The following is a 15,063-nucleotide window of genomic DNA, read 5'->3' on the forward strand; positions in this document are numbered from 1 at the left end:
TATTTTTATAGTTTGCTAATGTTAATGCCATTTGGATATACTCTGCATGTGCTGAACATTTGCTAGTGATGGTTTAGCTAATAGGGAGATTTGGGTCTTCTATCTGAGCTGTTGTTTCCCCCCAAAAACAAAAGCATTTTGAACAGGTCGCTTTACAGATTTGTCATAAATTGTCAGTTCTGGTGTGTTCTCCTGGCTGAAACCATTCAAGCATTCAAACGCTACAAAAGGAGACGCCTAAAACACAATGAGTTTTCTTAAACTACCATTGAACTCAATGGGAGGTAAATAAACAAGCTCACATATGATTATTATAATGATGCCCAGAGTATCACAAAGACTTTTCATCTTCATTCAATTCTTGGATGTTTCTTTAAATATAAACTCAGACCATCAGAATGACTTGAAAACAGATACAACTAACTATAACCATTAACTGTACGTAAAGATGGCCGACACATGTCCATCTCCTCCATTTATACAAAGGTTGGCCAAAATACTGCTGCCATGAGTGCTGGTATATTATGCAAGAGGTCTGCATATCAGGATCAGCTGATATTGACGTCCGACCCCTCAGGACAGCAGAGTCCACAGTAGGATGGACTCTTGTGTTGGTTTGAAACAGACACTTACGCTGTAGCCTCTGTATGTGGGGCGCCTAGACCGCTAGGCCACCAGCGCCCCTTGAAACAGAAACTTAAGGCTATAGAAAGTTAATTGACTCATATGTTAGTGTTCATTGTGTTTCATTGGTGGTTCCTCCTCTTCTCTAATAAAGTAATGTACAGTCTGTAGGGGGAGCTCCAGATGTTTTCACTTCACTTTGTGGACCTGTCACGTCATCCGTCTTTTTATACCATCTGAATTCATACCACTAATCTGAACTGACTATGGGTCAGTTTTTGATACCAGCTGACAGATCTCTTTCAGTGATTCTGTAATGTGAGGATGCTCATGTGGTTTAGTGGTTGAACTGCATGCCTCATGTACAGAGGCTTACATTCCTTGATGCAGGCAACCTAGCTTCAAAGCCGGCCTGCAGCCCTTTGCCGTACATCATTCTCCACTCCCTCTTCCCAGTTTCCTAAGCTATCTACTGTCCTGTCCTCTCAATAAAGACACGAACAAGCCCAAAATAAAAGGTCCTTAACCACTTGGTTAAGGTTCTTCAGTGGTATCTGGTAAATCCTGCACCTGCTATTTGCAAACTGTACAAATAGACCAAAGCAATGAAGCTATCCCTACCCCTTAGCAGAGAGACAGTGTGATTTGTAAGATGAATGTATATCATTTGTTATTTGAGCATCCTCGTCACTCATTTCAAGTCTCAAGTCAGTGTTTTTTCCCTTGCCTCACCAACACAATGCATTTAATCATGTTTGTGCAATTCAGCTTTAAATGGACTCATCTCTTCCTCCATCCTGCCTCCCATTTGTCATCTTTCTGTAATTTGTTTTCCTTGCTCTTGCAGCGGTCTCATGATGTGACGGCTCCTCGCCTCCCCCTGGAGCTTTTGATTTTTCCAGACTGAATTAGAGGAATATTTCAGCGACGTCCCGCTGGTCAGAACATTGCTGCCCACGCAAACACATTCCAGTCACTTGATGGACCAGACACACATCTCTTTTTCTCCCCAAATACTACACATATACGCATCAAATCGGCTCTGACCTTAACCTCTCTTTACACTCTCTGCGTGATGCTGTGGGGCTTAAGTGAACCAATGAGTGCGTGTGGCTTTTTGTGCCTTTTCATTGTACTCCAGTGACCCAAATGTTAACACACTTCTTCAAAGCATTGCCACGTACGCTGTGATGTTCATATAAATCAGTATTTATATTCAGAAAAAACATTTATATAAAAATATACACATACAAGATGATTTTCCTAGAATTGTGGGACTGAAATAATAAGAAATGCACTGTCTCAGACATCAATTGGTTATTGGTGTACAATAAATGACCAAAAAGAACAATGTGAAAAAGGCTGAACATTCAACTACAAGTATTTAAATGTATAATATGCTAGTCTCCATATTCTCAAACTGATATTGGGTCAATTATTAAGTTGATTGTGGGAAAAAGCTGATAATTTCCAACTAAGAATCATCACACAAGTCTGCAGGTCCATTTGGTATTTTTGTCTTCCACCTATTTGTTGTTGTTTTTTTCAGCCTGCAACTTTCACGTTCTGATCTGGTCTAATGGTTTGCATCATTTCTGTTTACAGTTGCTTCTCTAAAATAATAAATGAACTAACAGCTGCTTCACCATCGGTCCATCACCGAACAGCAGACAGAAAACGTTAGCATCAAAGTGGACCAGCTTAACCAGGTTGCAAGAACCGTAACTTCAAATAAATACCATTGCAGCTTTGTCCAATATGTTTGTAATTGTCTGGCTGTATAAACTAAACACTGATATGCCATTGTTTTATTTATAGTTAGCTTCATGCAAGTGACTCAATCATTTTTAGTACAACCTGTGCACCCGGCAAATCTGCTCATTTTATTTACCATGTGGAGGTTCTGGTAAAGCCAAGCACAGTTTGGCTAACAACCAAGATGGCGTCTGCTGCTGTTGATTGAAATGCACCGAAGCATTAAATGAACTGCATGGTACTACATGTTTTGCACAAATGAAGAGTTGGCAGCTGACAGTTTGATATTTGGTGATGAAAATAGCTGTTGCTAGTGTCAAGAGGGGTTGTGGTTTGCGCTCCTTGATGACATCCTTTGGGAGAAAAAAAATATTAAGGAAGTTTCAGACCAAAGCCTATGTGGTTAAATTAATGTTATGGTGGAATGTCAACTCACACTGTGCGAGTGATTTGTGTATGGTGCACAACCAAAGTATATTAATGAAGTGCTCACACTGTCAGTTCAACATGGGTGCTTAAAGCGTATATGTTAAATCAGGATGGAGCTTTCATACTGTTATTTAAGTTTCCTTTGAAAACTCTAACAGGTAAATGTGGATGTCAGACGATAGGGATTGAACAGTAAAGTACAATTATCTGGAAAATCAGAAAATGTAGAAGTGTTGTGCAAGTATAATTTGTAGTAGAGCTGTTGTATCAGGTTGCCTTACATTGCACAGGTGGTCAAATGGAATGGCTGATTGGTGTGTATGTGTATTTCATCTGTCCACATCATCCATTGTGTGGCCATGGTGCGTGCAGGTGCTGTCTACCATTTTGCACAGGTGCAATCAGGAAAAAAAGGCCTGGTTTGATCATAGCCCCACACTATTGGCAGACCAAACTTTCTAATGTGCCAGAAAATTATCTTACCTGTTGAGAGCAGCTGATAGTGCAGTGATTGGCCGTGATTGTTTCCCCCTTGTATGCTGAATGGCAAATGAAACACAATCTAGTTGATTTAAAAATAGTGTCAGAAACAGGCTCAATTTTGCACAGTGTATACCCAGATGCATATGGTCTGGAAACACCAGGCTAAGTGAAAACCTTGTTACGGTTTGAATAATAAAATAAGCAAAGTCTGTTTTAAGGGAATCTGGACAACATAACAAAAGATAGACCGAATTTAAATGTGTTTTCAAAGGATGTAAGGCCCATCCAGAACCAGATTTTTATGGTCAAAACCAATGCCGCAGATGTGATTATATCCTAACTCTGGATTTGTCACTTAGCATAATGCAACTCTGAAACATATCTGCTTCTTGACCTTACATAGTATATGCTGATATATTAAACATTATTTGCCATATGTGTGACACTTTTTTATGAGGGCTCCACCCGGACTAGGCTTCCCCTATCACATTGTTTATCTGAACCAATTAAAAGTCCCTCAGAGCCTCAGGTAGAGCCGCCCTGAAAATAATATGTCAACCTAAGTTTGTTTTAAACTATTTACTGGTAAAAAGTAACTTGTATTACTTCAGGGAAGGTAACCGCGACAGATAAATGGTTAACAGAATAATGCATCACACTTTACGCTCTGATAAGCTCTTGCTGTTAGCGTTTCTATTTTTGCTGTGCTATGTCCAAACACACCCGATGTGATCGCAGCCTGAGAGGAGCACTGAGCAGCATGTGAGTCCAGCTGTCGAAAGAAGCAGAGCTACAGATTTGCTCCACTTACAGAGGAATCAATGACAAAATAAATGCTTGATTCCTTTGGTTCACTTTCTTCTTCTTTTATCTCATAACAAGGAATAATCCTGTCGGACCATCGCTTTTATATTTTGGCATTTGGGGATACAAAAAGAGAAAAAGAGGTTTATTTACAAGAAAACTATAAAGATTGTTGGCTTAAAATATCATTTGAGTCCATTGTGACAGTTGCTATCTTATTGTCCTTTACAAAGACTGCCCAGCAGTCTCTTGCTCGCCACAGCCAGTTTTCAGTCCAGGTGGATTGCAGTTTGGGGCAGGTGGGAATGCATCACTCAAAGTTGAATCCGTGGGCGTATCGCTGTGCTTGCATAACGCCCAGGTGGAGGCTCATCCTGTGTTATGGCGTTGAGATGGTGCCCCGCCCTTCGCTCTGCAGCCTTCAGCTTCTCTTGCAGCTCCTGCACCTCCTGCTCGGCCTTTCGTGCAGCCTTGCGGGCATTCCTCAGGGAGCGCTTCACTTTCCGAACTCGCTCCTTTAGTTGCCGGTTTCTCCTCTCCGCACCGGCCATGCGCTCCTGCAGCTTTCGGCCCCGCTCCTCCTCGTCGAACAGTGCAGCCTGCACCGAGGAGCACAGCAGCTGGAGAAAGGGGGAAAGGAAAAGTGGTGGAGTGAGTTATCATAAAGGACAGATTGTTTTCTCAGCAAGCAAATGGTTGTAAAGCACCAGCTGCCATGATGTCAGGTGGTTTTGTATTGTGGGAGCACTGGTGATGTGACTTTCCCAGCAGCTTCTTTAAAAGTGAAAAATCCATCTTCTTTTGATCTCCACATTTGCTTTTATTTCCCCCTTGCTCATGTTATTTTCTCTCTGCAAAGCCCATCAGACTTGAAAGGATAGAGGACGGGGAAAAAGTGCAAGTCTTGACCTATGTCATTTGTATTTATCCACAACAGCCCCTCTCTACCAGTACAAAAACACCAGAGGACCTCGTATGCTGTCTGTGTAACATAAATGTTTCACCCCATGGACCTCCCAGCCTCCCTGACAATGTGAGGGTCGTGTACTTTGATGTTTCAGGGGCCCTGATTTTCCATCTCATTGGTAGACCAGAGCTGACCTCTGCCAGCAGGGTTAACAGGGGTTAGTAGACTAGCAATCACAGTGGGGGGGGCGCATGTGTACTCATGTACGACCACACTCTGTGTCACATGAACATACAAATCTCAGGAAGTCTTTAAGCTCACATACCCATGAACAGCATTGTAACCCTGAGCTTTTAACCTTTCATGGCTGTGGTGTTGTTCCACTGAAGGTTAATGCTAACTGTTCATGTGTTCCAGTATCACCTGGGGTTGGGTTTTAACAGTGTATTAAACATTTTAATGAGTATATACATTCATTTGAGAGGGTTTTTCTCACTCAATGCCTTGAAGCACCTGTGATATGGTATTTTTTCTGCTTTTATCAGACACACTAGATCTAATCTATGCCTCACGGTGCTTGTTGACTTCAGCTGCATCACTTGGCAACAGTGAAAACAAACGTATCACTCCGTCTCAAGAACTTGCTGTGGCCTGTTCAAACGAGTCCCACATCCAGTGGCAAACTTTGCATCATTATGTGCCTACATCAAAAAAATTGAAAGCTATTATGTTATGTCAGTAAGATAGTCTTGAGTGTGTGTGTGTTAGCTAAAGAGTTTTGACTGCTTAGCTTGTAGACTGGCTAGATTAACTCTTTCCAATGTTCAAAACTTGTCCCATTTGAAGATATTAACTTCTGGGCTTTTTGGCCCAGAGTAAGATAAGTAAGACAGATATATGCTGTGTGTTAGCATATCCCAAAGCCTAGTGAAGAAGTAACAGCTAGTCTGGCCCTTTCCAATGTACAAAACCCAGCAACCAAGCTCACATATCTACATTCAGTAACTTGTGAGTTTACTTTGTACAAAAAATAACCATGTAAAAATGAATATATTTGTTGGAGTTCTGAGTATTGTAACTGCTAGGTTAGCTTTTCCCACCATTAGTCTTAGCTCCATAGTAAAACAAAGCCATGACAGTGATGTCAGCCGTCTTTGTGAAAAGTTAATGAAGTGTATCTGTAGTAAACTCTTGATTTAAGTCAACTTGTTTCAATATACCTAATTTTTTTTATTGATTAAAACCACAGAGCAAAAGCAAATACACAACCAACACAGTGATGAATACATATTAAGCTTAGAGCAGCCACACATGTTCACTTGTCAGTGTAAATGTGCCAAAAAATATCCTAAAATAATAATTTTATGTTTGAGGCTGCTTGATTGGCAGATGTCACAGTTTATCACAATCATTCACTGACATTAATGCTAACTTACACCTGAAGGCGTAACAGAGTTCACTAAAATAAGACTTTCTGGCACCAGCATGTGGGATGGATTTTTCATCAGAAATAGTTTTTATTTTGATTAAGTACAAAGTACTTCTGAGTCTGAAATATCTTTCTAATCTGCAATGTTCAGTTTATAATGGATTATTAAATGCATGAAGTGTTTGTCTTCAGCTCCATCTGGAATATCCTGGAGTTTTTTGTTGTTGAGATATTTCACCTGAAGTCAAATAAAACTTGTAATTTTATCTAACATTTTTCTGAAGAAATAGAAACTTATATCATCTACCACGGTTGATGGAGTATTCTGAACAATGAAAAACTGCTTCAAGGAGGAAATATTGCATTTAAAATATGCAAAGAAGTCAACTGTATTTGCATCAATACAATACAATACAATAAAATTGCAAGAGTGAGTGCCAATCCCCTGGCCTATAGCCAATAGGTCAGGGGATTGGCTGTTACATTTTTCAAATGTAATTTTTAGTGTTGACTAAACAACAGTCTAGTCACTTCCATTTTACTAAAGACACAACATCAATCTCAGTGACGCTCATCTGGAAACCCTTACAGCCAAACACAGATGTCAGATGACCGATGAGATTATTTTTTTCATTTGGGAGAACTTGTCTTTTATCCCCCCCAATAATAATAATAATAATGAATTAAAACCATGTTACTGAATAATGGTCCATTTATGAAAGTCTGAACCCTGTCTCATGCTCATGGGGACGCTCTCAGTAGGCTACTCGCAACACACACAGGCACCGACAAACGCACACCACCTGTCAAAACATCCGGGTGTTACCTGCCTGCTGTTAAGCATCATCTGTATAAACAGTATTTAGTGGACATGAGAAGACACATGCATGCATGCACAAAATGTCCTCATAGTCAGGATCACAAAATATCATGTTTCTGTTTGTCCAACTTGTTATAAATGGTGGAGATTGTTGAAATAATGGAGAAGCTGTCATCATATTCAAATCTACTAGAACCTAATGAATGCACCAAACAATAATTTACAGTCAAAAAAGATAAAATAGGAGAAAAATACTGAGAGTGTAAACTCAGTCACCTGAGACCAACTCATAGATAAAAAAGACAACATCAGTGTTGTCTAATGCTTGCTGTGCTGCCCCCATGTGGCCAGAGAAATCTTAATGTAGCTTTAAGCTTCTGTAGGTTGGTTTAAAGTATTTTTACAGCCTGAATGGGCCATGGTTAGCTTTGTTGACAGATAGACGATGTAAACCAGACTCCAAACACATTCTGAGTCTGCTTTCTGCTGATAATTAACACATCTAGTCAAATATAAACCAAAACATATAGCTTTAACTCCATGGTTTATGGCTGCCATTGGAAGTCAGCGACAAAGAGCCAACAGTTAGATGGATCATTTTTGTCATATAGAATTTTTTTCCATGTCCGATGTTACACTATGGGTGATGAATCATAAGTTTGATCATGACAAGAAATCAATCTGGTTGTTCAGACGACAGGACGATGTCTTTCTCTATATAAGAAAGTTTGCCGTGTCAACTTGTGAATGTCTTTAGTTGGTAGGATAAGAGGGATAATGTATAATGAACAGGTGGTTATGCATATCAGAATCCTGACAGGGTGAGATAAGACCCCTCTGCTTCAAATAAGGACTCTCATTTGAATAACCCAACATTCACTATCCCTTACTTACTTCTTGTGCTTGATTCAGTCTTCTGCAATGTGTTTTTTTGCTCATATTGTGCTACACGTAAAGCTGACCTCAACTTCACTGTGGATGTGTTTATGCTCTGACTGTGACATTACTGGAACTGAGGTTAATTGTGAGAACTTTAAAGTTGGAGCTTAAATACATTGCTTTATGAGATGACAGTAGGTGGCCTTCTGGACCACACTGCACATTGCCAAACACTTAACACTGTAGAAGAGGGGGAAATGAAGGAAAAAGGGATTGCGAAGAAAGGGTTGAAGGGACTCAGAGATGTGCCATTGTGTGTGTGTCCAACCTGACCTAAGTGCTCATTTATTTCTGCAGACTTTTGATTACTTCATAAAAAGACTCAGCATGAGTCCCCCTGAACCCCCCAGACCCCCCCTCTCAGTCTTTAGAGCTTCACTATTGACGTCAAAAACACAGGCTTGGGTCCCTTCTCTTCTCCAGAGGTTTTACACTGAATGTGTGTGTGTGTGTGTGTGTGTCTGTGTGTGTGTGTGTGTGTGTGTGTGTGTGTGTGTGTGTGTGTGTGTGTGTGTGTGTGTGTGTGTGTGTGTGTGTGTGTGTGTGTGTGTGTGTGCATATGCATGGGGATAGGTGCTTAAGAAACAATAAGACAGAGAGAGCGAGTGAATGATGAAGAGAGATAAAGGGGACAAAAGGGAGGCCGAGAGAGAAGAAAAACAAAGATGAGACAGCAAAAGCCGGGGACACAGAGAGGACTACACACACACACATTTACACACTCTCTCTCACACACACTGTTGTACGCTGTATTCAGCCTTTAACTACTGTGTGAAACTGTGTGAATACTGTGTTGTCTTCCTTTTATCCCTCTTAGCGTCCACATAAAATGTTAATGAGAGTCAGAAAACTTGTTAAAGGTGTTCACATAACAGTTAAAACAGGAGGATTCCCTCTCTGTGGTTGCAGCAGAGTCATTAGAGAGCATGTAAACACAAAAATGTGCTGATTAGGAAGTATTTGGGGAATTTCTTCTCTATCTCCCTGTGACCTGTCAAGTGAAGGCTCCAGATAATCTGAAAAAAAAAGACATCGAGGGAAGGATCTGTATTAAACAGATGATTAGTGGGCTTACTGCAGCCTCTACCTCCTGCTCCTGGTTAAAGCTGCTCTGAGTGCTGCTGATAAGAGGAGGCTTCAACAAAAGCTAATTGAAGGTTCTGGAAGAAAAGTGGAGGAAGTCTCTTGTCTGTCCTCCTGCAGGGGCGTCTGGTTCCCACAAGACTGAAACCAGAAGCATACCACCTCCCCTCTCAAATTTTAAGGATGTTTTGTATGTGAAGCCCAGCTGGAGGAGGTCTGGAAACCTCCCAGCACGGAGAGACTGATACAGGCAGGAAAAGAAATTAAAGAAACTTTGGACATAACTCTAAATTTAAGATAGTGAAAGCAACAGTTTCAAAGACACAAGAAGGTGTAGAAAGCACGAAACAACTTCTTTGTAAATTCCCGACATAAACCACCTGTTTTGTCCCGCCTTGCCCGCAGGTCGTGGCCTCTACATGCAAGTGCTCGTCCTCTGAATGAGGAGTGTCTTTAACCCTTCATCTCTGACCTCTGACATTTTAACTCAGGAACCAGACCCTACAGGTCAGACTAGAAGAACAGAATGGGAGGAAGACATGAAACAAATGTACCCTTAATGTTTTAGATGCGTAATTATGAACCCTGACAACCCCTTGGCAACAATTAATCACTTGTTCCTTTATGTGGCGTTCAAGTCAGGTACGAACAACTTAACAACAACTTAAACAAATAGTTGCAAGTGATTCATTTTGCAATAACAAGAACCAGATGCTGTTTAGTGTTATCTGAGTTTTACTCTGTCATTTTGGGTTGTGTATATGCATTTTAGAGGAACAGAAAGGAAGAAGGTCCAGGTCATTTTTCAAGTCAATGAAAGTCACTCAAGACACGCCAAATTTATGGTTTGAGTCCTGAAAGTGAGTCAAGTTTGTCTGACTGAGGTCCAAGTCAACAATTTTCACATCAATGTCCAGGACAAGTCTCAAATTAAGCCAAAGTCCAAGTTGAGTCTGAGGACTGGAGATGAGTTCAGGTGAAGTCTCAAGACTTTGAAACAAAGGGGGATATCCTTTACAATAGTGGTAGACTTTTTTGTGAATTAAAGTTAAATTCATGTTAAAGTAATGCATGAAAAAAAACTCAATGATGGGTGTTGAGTTTGTTCTCAAAAATATGAAGCTTTAAAATATAATCAAGACTCTATTTACATGTATGGTCCTAAAATAAAACAGTTTTTCCAGCAAATTTGATCATTGATGAATTGTTGTATGAAGTAACTGTTAGTTATCATACCTTATTTATTTTACCTTTATTTTACCAGGTAACTAATGACCTTAACTAATGATGAATTCAAAATGCTGTCAGTATGAAGTCATAGTGAGATGATCATTAGTTCATGGTAAATAACAGGAATTAATAGTGCACCCCTTCTTAATTCATACAGAAATTCATCATGAGTCATGCATTACTTCAGCATGAATTCAGCATTAAATCACTAAAAAAAAGTGTTACAAAAAAAAGGCTCAAATCTTTTGGGCCTAAAGAAGCCAAAAAAATAATTAAAAAGGCAAATTGAATTGATCAAAGTGCTTGCTGGTCACATGGGATTAAAATAGATTAGAGACATGTCAGATGAAAATGCATTGCTTACATGTCAAAGACAGGTTAGGTCAATCTGCACCTCAAAACAGCCTAAATCTGGTCAGGGTGGAGCTAAACATGATGAAATATGATTGGCCAAAATCTTAAACCATGATTGCCTATCTTTTTATTTTTTTTTGCATACATAGTTTGGTCCATATTAATATACAGTCACTGGTCTAAACAGTTACCTTTGTATACTTGTACATGTAGTTTCATCTCCAGCCTTCTGTTCGGTCTTGTTTGTAGTAAACCTGCTCACTTTAATGAGGTGTGATATTAAACAAGCTGCAAATCTTTCTTCCTCTGTTGACAAATCTTATCATCTTATCATCATCTTATCTCTGCTCTCAGGTCAGCAGGCTGCATTGCGTCATACTAAAGCTGTGGACAGACACACTTTTAAACTGCTACCTGTCAAAGATGTGGACCTCTGCTATTTGACCTTTGACCTCTCTGCAACCAGTATCCTGTCTGCCTGAGAAGCCTTCAACAGTCAGTTGAGACTTCAACAGACTTAGACCAATCAGCGACTGCTTTGATCTTCAGTTGGCGGGGACGTGATCCCACATGACCAATCACATGCAGGGAATCTATTAAAAGAACAATTCTTCAGTGCATGTGTTTGTGAATTATAACATGTTCCATCCTTTTGAAGATCAGAACGGTGATGCAAAATGTGTGTTGTGTGTAGCTGTGTGTGTTGTGCCAGGGGGTTGTTACTCTCTGTTTCCACTGATCCTCACCACATTCCTGTCAGCAGAGTCACAACTCAGCTCAGGATTAGCTGTCCCCAAATACACTTAAACCCTCAGCGAGGAGGTTTTCACCCGCAATTTAACAGTCTCAATTTACAACTCATGCCTCTGTTTGACCTACAAAAGAAAACCAGTTCATCATCGGGAAGATTTACTATTTTTACAGAGTTATTCTTAAAGCCCGTCACAACTGTCATTGGGTCGGATTCCAACGAGGCAATTTACAGCACAAAAACCAAACAGCACATGTTTACATTTTCCTCCAGTCTGTTAGTCAGTGAGAGGATGCAGGAGGACATTTTTCTTTGGAATACTATAGAACATAGTTTACTGTGGGACTTATTGAATAATAAAAGTGATCTAGAGGGCTTAAAAATTTGTCCCGGGCTGCACTTCTGGACATGGTATCCAAATCAAGATCTTCACATCACCACAGAGGCCGCCAAAATCAACAAAATAAAGCTCCTAGAAGTTGCTTTGAATATGATTTGATGCTTTACAGAATGCACTCCATTTACGTCATAGCTTTAACAGTTCATTAAGCTCCAGGCGCTTATTTTAAAGTGAAACACATCACCAAGTCTTTGCCCCCTGATGTTAATCTTGACCTCTTATCCATCATCTCCATGTCAACCACATGGTGTCTGATTTGTTTACATCTTCTGCAGACACCAGATGACTGGCTGGACTAGAGGTTAGCTAAGGTTTACATTTATAACAAATGTATTCCAACAAATGGTGCATGCAGATTTGTACTCGACATTGAAAAAAAGGTGTCTGGTGCCCTACCCTGCTGTCCTCCTGCGTGTCCCACTCAGGGCTGAAGGTGTGGAAGGGCTGGCTCCCTTGGCTGCAGTTGGAGAACTGGAAGAGGCTGGAGAACATGCGCCTGTTTTCTGACGTGTCGGGGAAGATTGCATCCTGGAAGTTGACTCCGTGGGGGAGGATGTTGTAGTTCTCATCCATCCTGTGACGGAGAGAGATGGAAAATTAGAAGAAAGTGGAAGCTGCTGCAGGAGACATAAGTGGTTTTGAGTTTGCATCAACTCAACAAATATGGACTTGCAAGTTCCCTAAGTTGATGAAGCATTTAATGAGCCTGTGGCAGCAAGTTACAAAAAGAGACTGCAGCTGTCAATTTTTTTTTTTTAATGAAGTTGACACACCTGACTGTAGAATGCAAAATGTACTCCTGTCTGAAAAAGAGTGTCATGGGGTGCAGTCTAGTTTTAATGACAGCATAAAACTGTACTTCAATAACACTTTTTGAATGACTTCTTCTGAGTCCAAATGGATCTACCTGTGTCTGGATAAACGTGTCCTTGCCTTGAACCTCACCTCAGGAAAAAGAAGTAGGAGTAGTTTTCCATCACAGTGTGGGACTGGCAGGAAAGGTACCCCAATCCGGTCAGGTTGAGCCTTGATCCAGTGGGCACCTCCAGCATGCTGCCCCAGGCCTGATCGCACAGCAACTCTACCTCCGCAGAGTACAGCAGCCCTTCCTCTGCGCCCTCGTACCCATACCCGAACCCGAAGGGCAGTGAGTTGTACAAGCTGCCCGCCCCGCCGCCGAGGGGCTCCCGGTGGATCGCCAGCACCCGGGCGTACACGATGATCTCTGCCAGCTCTGCCCGGCAGCCCTCGCTCAGCGGTCGCCACTCGGAGGGGAGCTGGCACCCGTGCGTAAAAGTGTCCAGATGCGCAAAAACGCCGAGGACTGCGAGGAGGAGAGCTATGGAAAACATCCTGAGGAGCTCGAGTTTCAATCTTACTCCAGTTTCTAAACCCTGTGAGGATAATTTACTCCAAAGTTTAATATCAAACACTGACTACTTGACTTCCGTCCAGTCCGTTCAAGCATCAAAACTGAGTTGAAAGTGCTGCGTTAAAGGCACGTATCATATGTGATGGCTACCTGGACGCTTGAGGATGCTTTACTCCACCGAAAGCTTTAAGATTCATTTCCAAGTAACTTTTCTTTGGCTAAATTCGTCCAAAGCACGTGCGTTTGTCCATCAGTTGAACCTGCACGTGCCACCAGTGTCCCCCCCTCCAGACTATTTAAGAAAACTCTGTTGTCAAGTCAGTCTGCAGAAACTTCTTAAACCCCAACCTGTTGCTTTGCCCTCAGTGCTTCCATCTCATCCGTCGGCTGAGGTAGAAACTCATGCATCGTCAGAGCGCGCCAATGCTGCGTTCAAGGACTGATGAGACGCTCCGACGTTCGAGGTGTATGCTTAAGCTGATTGGTTTGCTCAAGTTTGAATACCACAGTCATTGGTCTGCAGAGGCTTTACTTGCAGTCTGATATCATTACATGTAATTTAGCTGTACGCGTTTGCAACCATTGTAACTATATACAATCAAACTGAACTTATAAACTCTGCCTTTGGATGCTATACCTGAGATTTTGCTCTCATCTCGAACGTGAACGCATCAAAGGCGCACTAACCCCTGACAGCAGGAAAGTTGCTCTTAGTTTGAAGAGCGTGTCCAGAAGTTTCTATGTTTGTTTTTCAAATAAAAGAATATCAATTTGTGAGAATGATCTTCACAAATATATAATAAGATGAATTTTAACTGTACGACTCCATTGCACATTTGTAATATGTAGTTGTTTTTGCTGGTAAATCACAATTCTGCATGGACGCATTTGCATTCCCTGATTGAAAATTCAGTTTAATAAAATGCAATGATCTCCTCATAACATCTGAGGACTAAAATGCATAAACGATACCTCTTCAATAGATCCTTGAACGTTTCAGTTGTACGATATTATCACTGCTTGAATAACACCGCCATCTAACGGACAACGTTGTGAACAGCAAGGATGTATTTTAGTTTAATTATGTAATAGATAATCTTATTACATAGAAACAAATCTGTTATACTGAGCTGTGTTTCACTAAAGCAAAAATCAGTAGGGATACAGTATTCCATTTCTATTCTACAATATGTTTAGAAAGCAACACTGTCAACATGAACATGCACAATGACACATTTACATTTTAATGGAACAATCTCAATGTTCCATTAGTAATCTCCAGTCTTTCCATTCCCGTGAACAAGGTGCAAGGTGACTCCTGCAGGGAAGTCCCGTCCTCGTCTATGTCATCTGCCTTTCTCTGATATGTAAAACATGTGGATAGGCCTGTCGGTTCTGCGGCTCTGCACATGCGCAGACACAGTTTAAGATAAGATCGGTGAGATCTATTTCCTGCTTTCCCTACGTCACTGCGAGGAAATGAAAACACAAGTCAGAGCTGCGTCAGAGTACAGATGATATAAAGAATGGATACAGGAAACCAGGCAAATTGGCCTTCACAATAAGAGCTTGTATTTCAGAAATTAGAGTTTGTTGTTTCTTACAAAATAATATTGGAATAAGGATGATAACCTTTACTCTGTGAAGACATTCTCAGCTATCTGGAGGCCGGTCCTTGCCTTC

At 40.9% G+C, this 15,063-nt stretch overlaps 1 protein-coding gene across 1 annotated transcript; it reads right to left on the reverse strand.

Annotated features, from left to right (window-relative positions):
- Positions 1 to 1,819: 1,819 nt before the first annotated feature.
- On the reverse strand, positions 1,820 to 14,174 carry ccdc3a (coiled-coil domain containing 3a). The gene is made up of 3 exons (XM_034673752.1): positions 12,954 to 14,174; positions 12,405 to 12,582; positions 1,820 to 4,715 (listed from the first exon to the last, which is right to left on the reverse strand). The coding sequence occupies exons 1-3, from the start codon at positions 13,358 to 13,360 to the stop codon at positions 4,410 to 4,412; spliced, it is 891 nt and encodes a 296-aa protein (XP_034529643.1). The 5' UTR covers positions 13,361 to 14,174; the 3' UTR covers positions 1,820 to 4,409.
- Between the last annotated feature and the right edge of the window lie 889 nt (positions 14,175 to 15,063).

Source organism: Notolabrus celidotus, chromosome 21 (genome assembly GCF_009762535.1).
Source record: "Notolabrus celidotus isolate fNotCel1 chromosome 21, fNotCel1.pri, whole genome shotgun sequence".
Classification (NCBI taxonomy): domain Eukaryota; kingdom Metazoa; phylum Chordata; class Actinopteri; order Labriformes; family Labridae; genus Notolabrus; species Notolabrus celidotus.

Bases quoted from the DNA above. Each gene is read 5' to 3' on its own strand.
- ccdc3a (XM_034673752.1), bottom strand. From the start codon at position 13,360: ATGTTTTCCATAGCTCTCCTCCTCGCAGTCCTCGGCGTTTTTGCGCAT. The intron at 12,583-12,953 runs GTGAGGTTCAAG...TCTCCGTCACAG, and splicing joins TCCTACTTCTTTTTCCTGAG to GATGGATGAGAACTACAACA. The intron at 4,716-12,404 runs GTAGGGCACCAG...CCCTTTCTCCAG, and splicing joins ACACGCAGGAGGACAGCAGG to CTGCTGTGCTCCTCGGTGCA.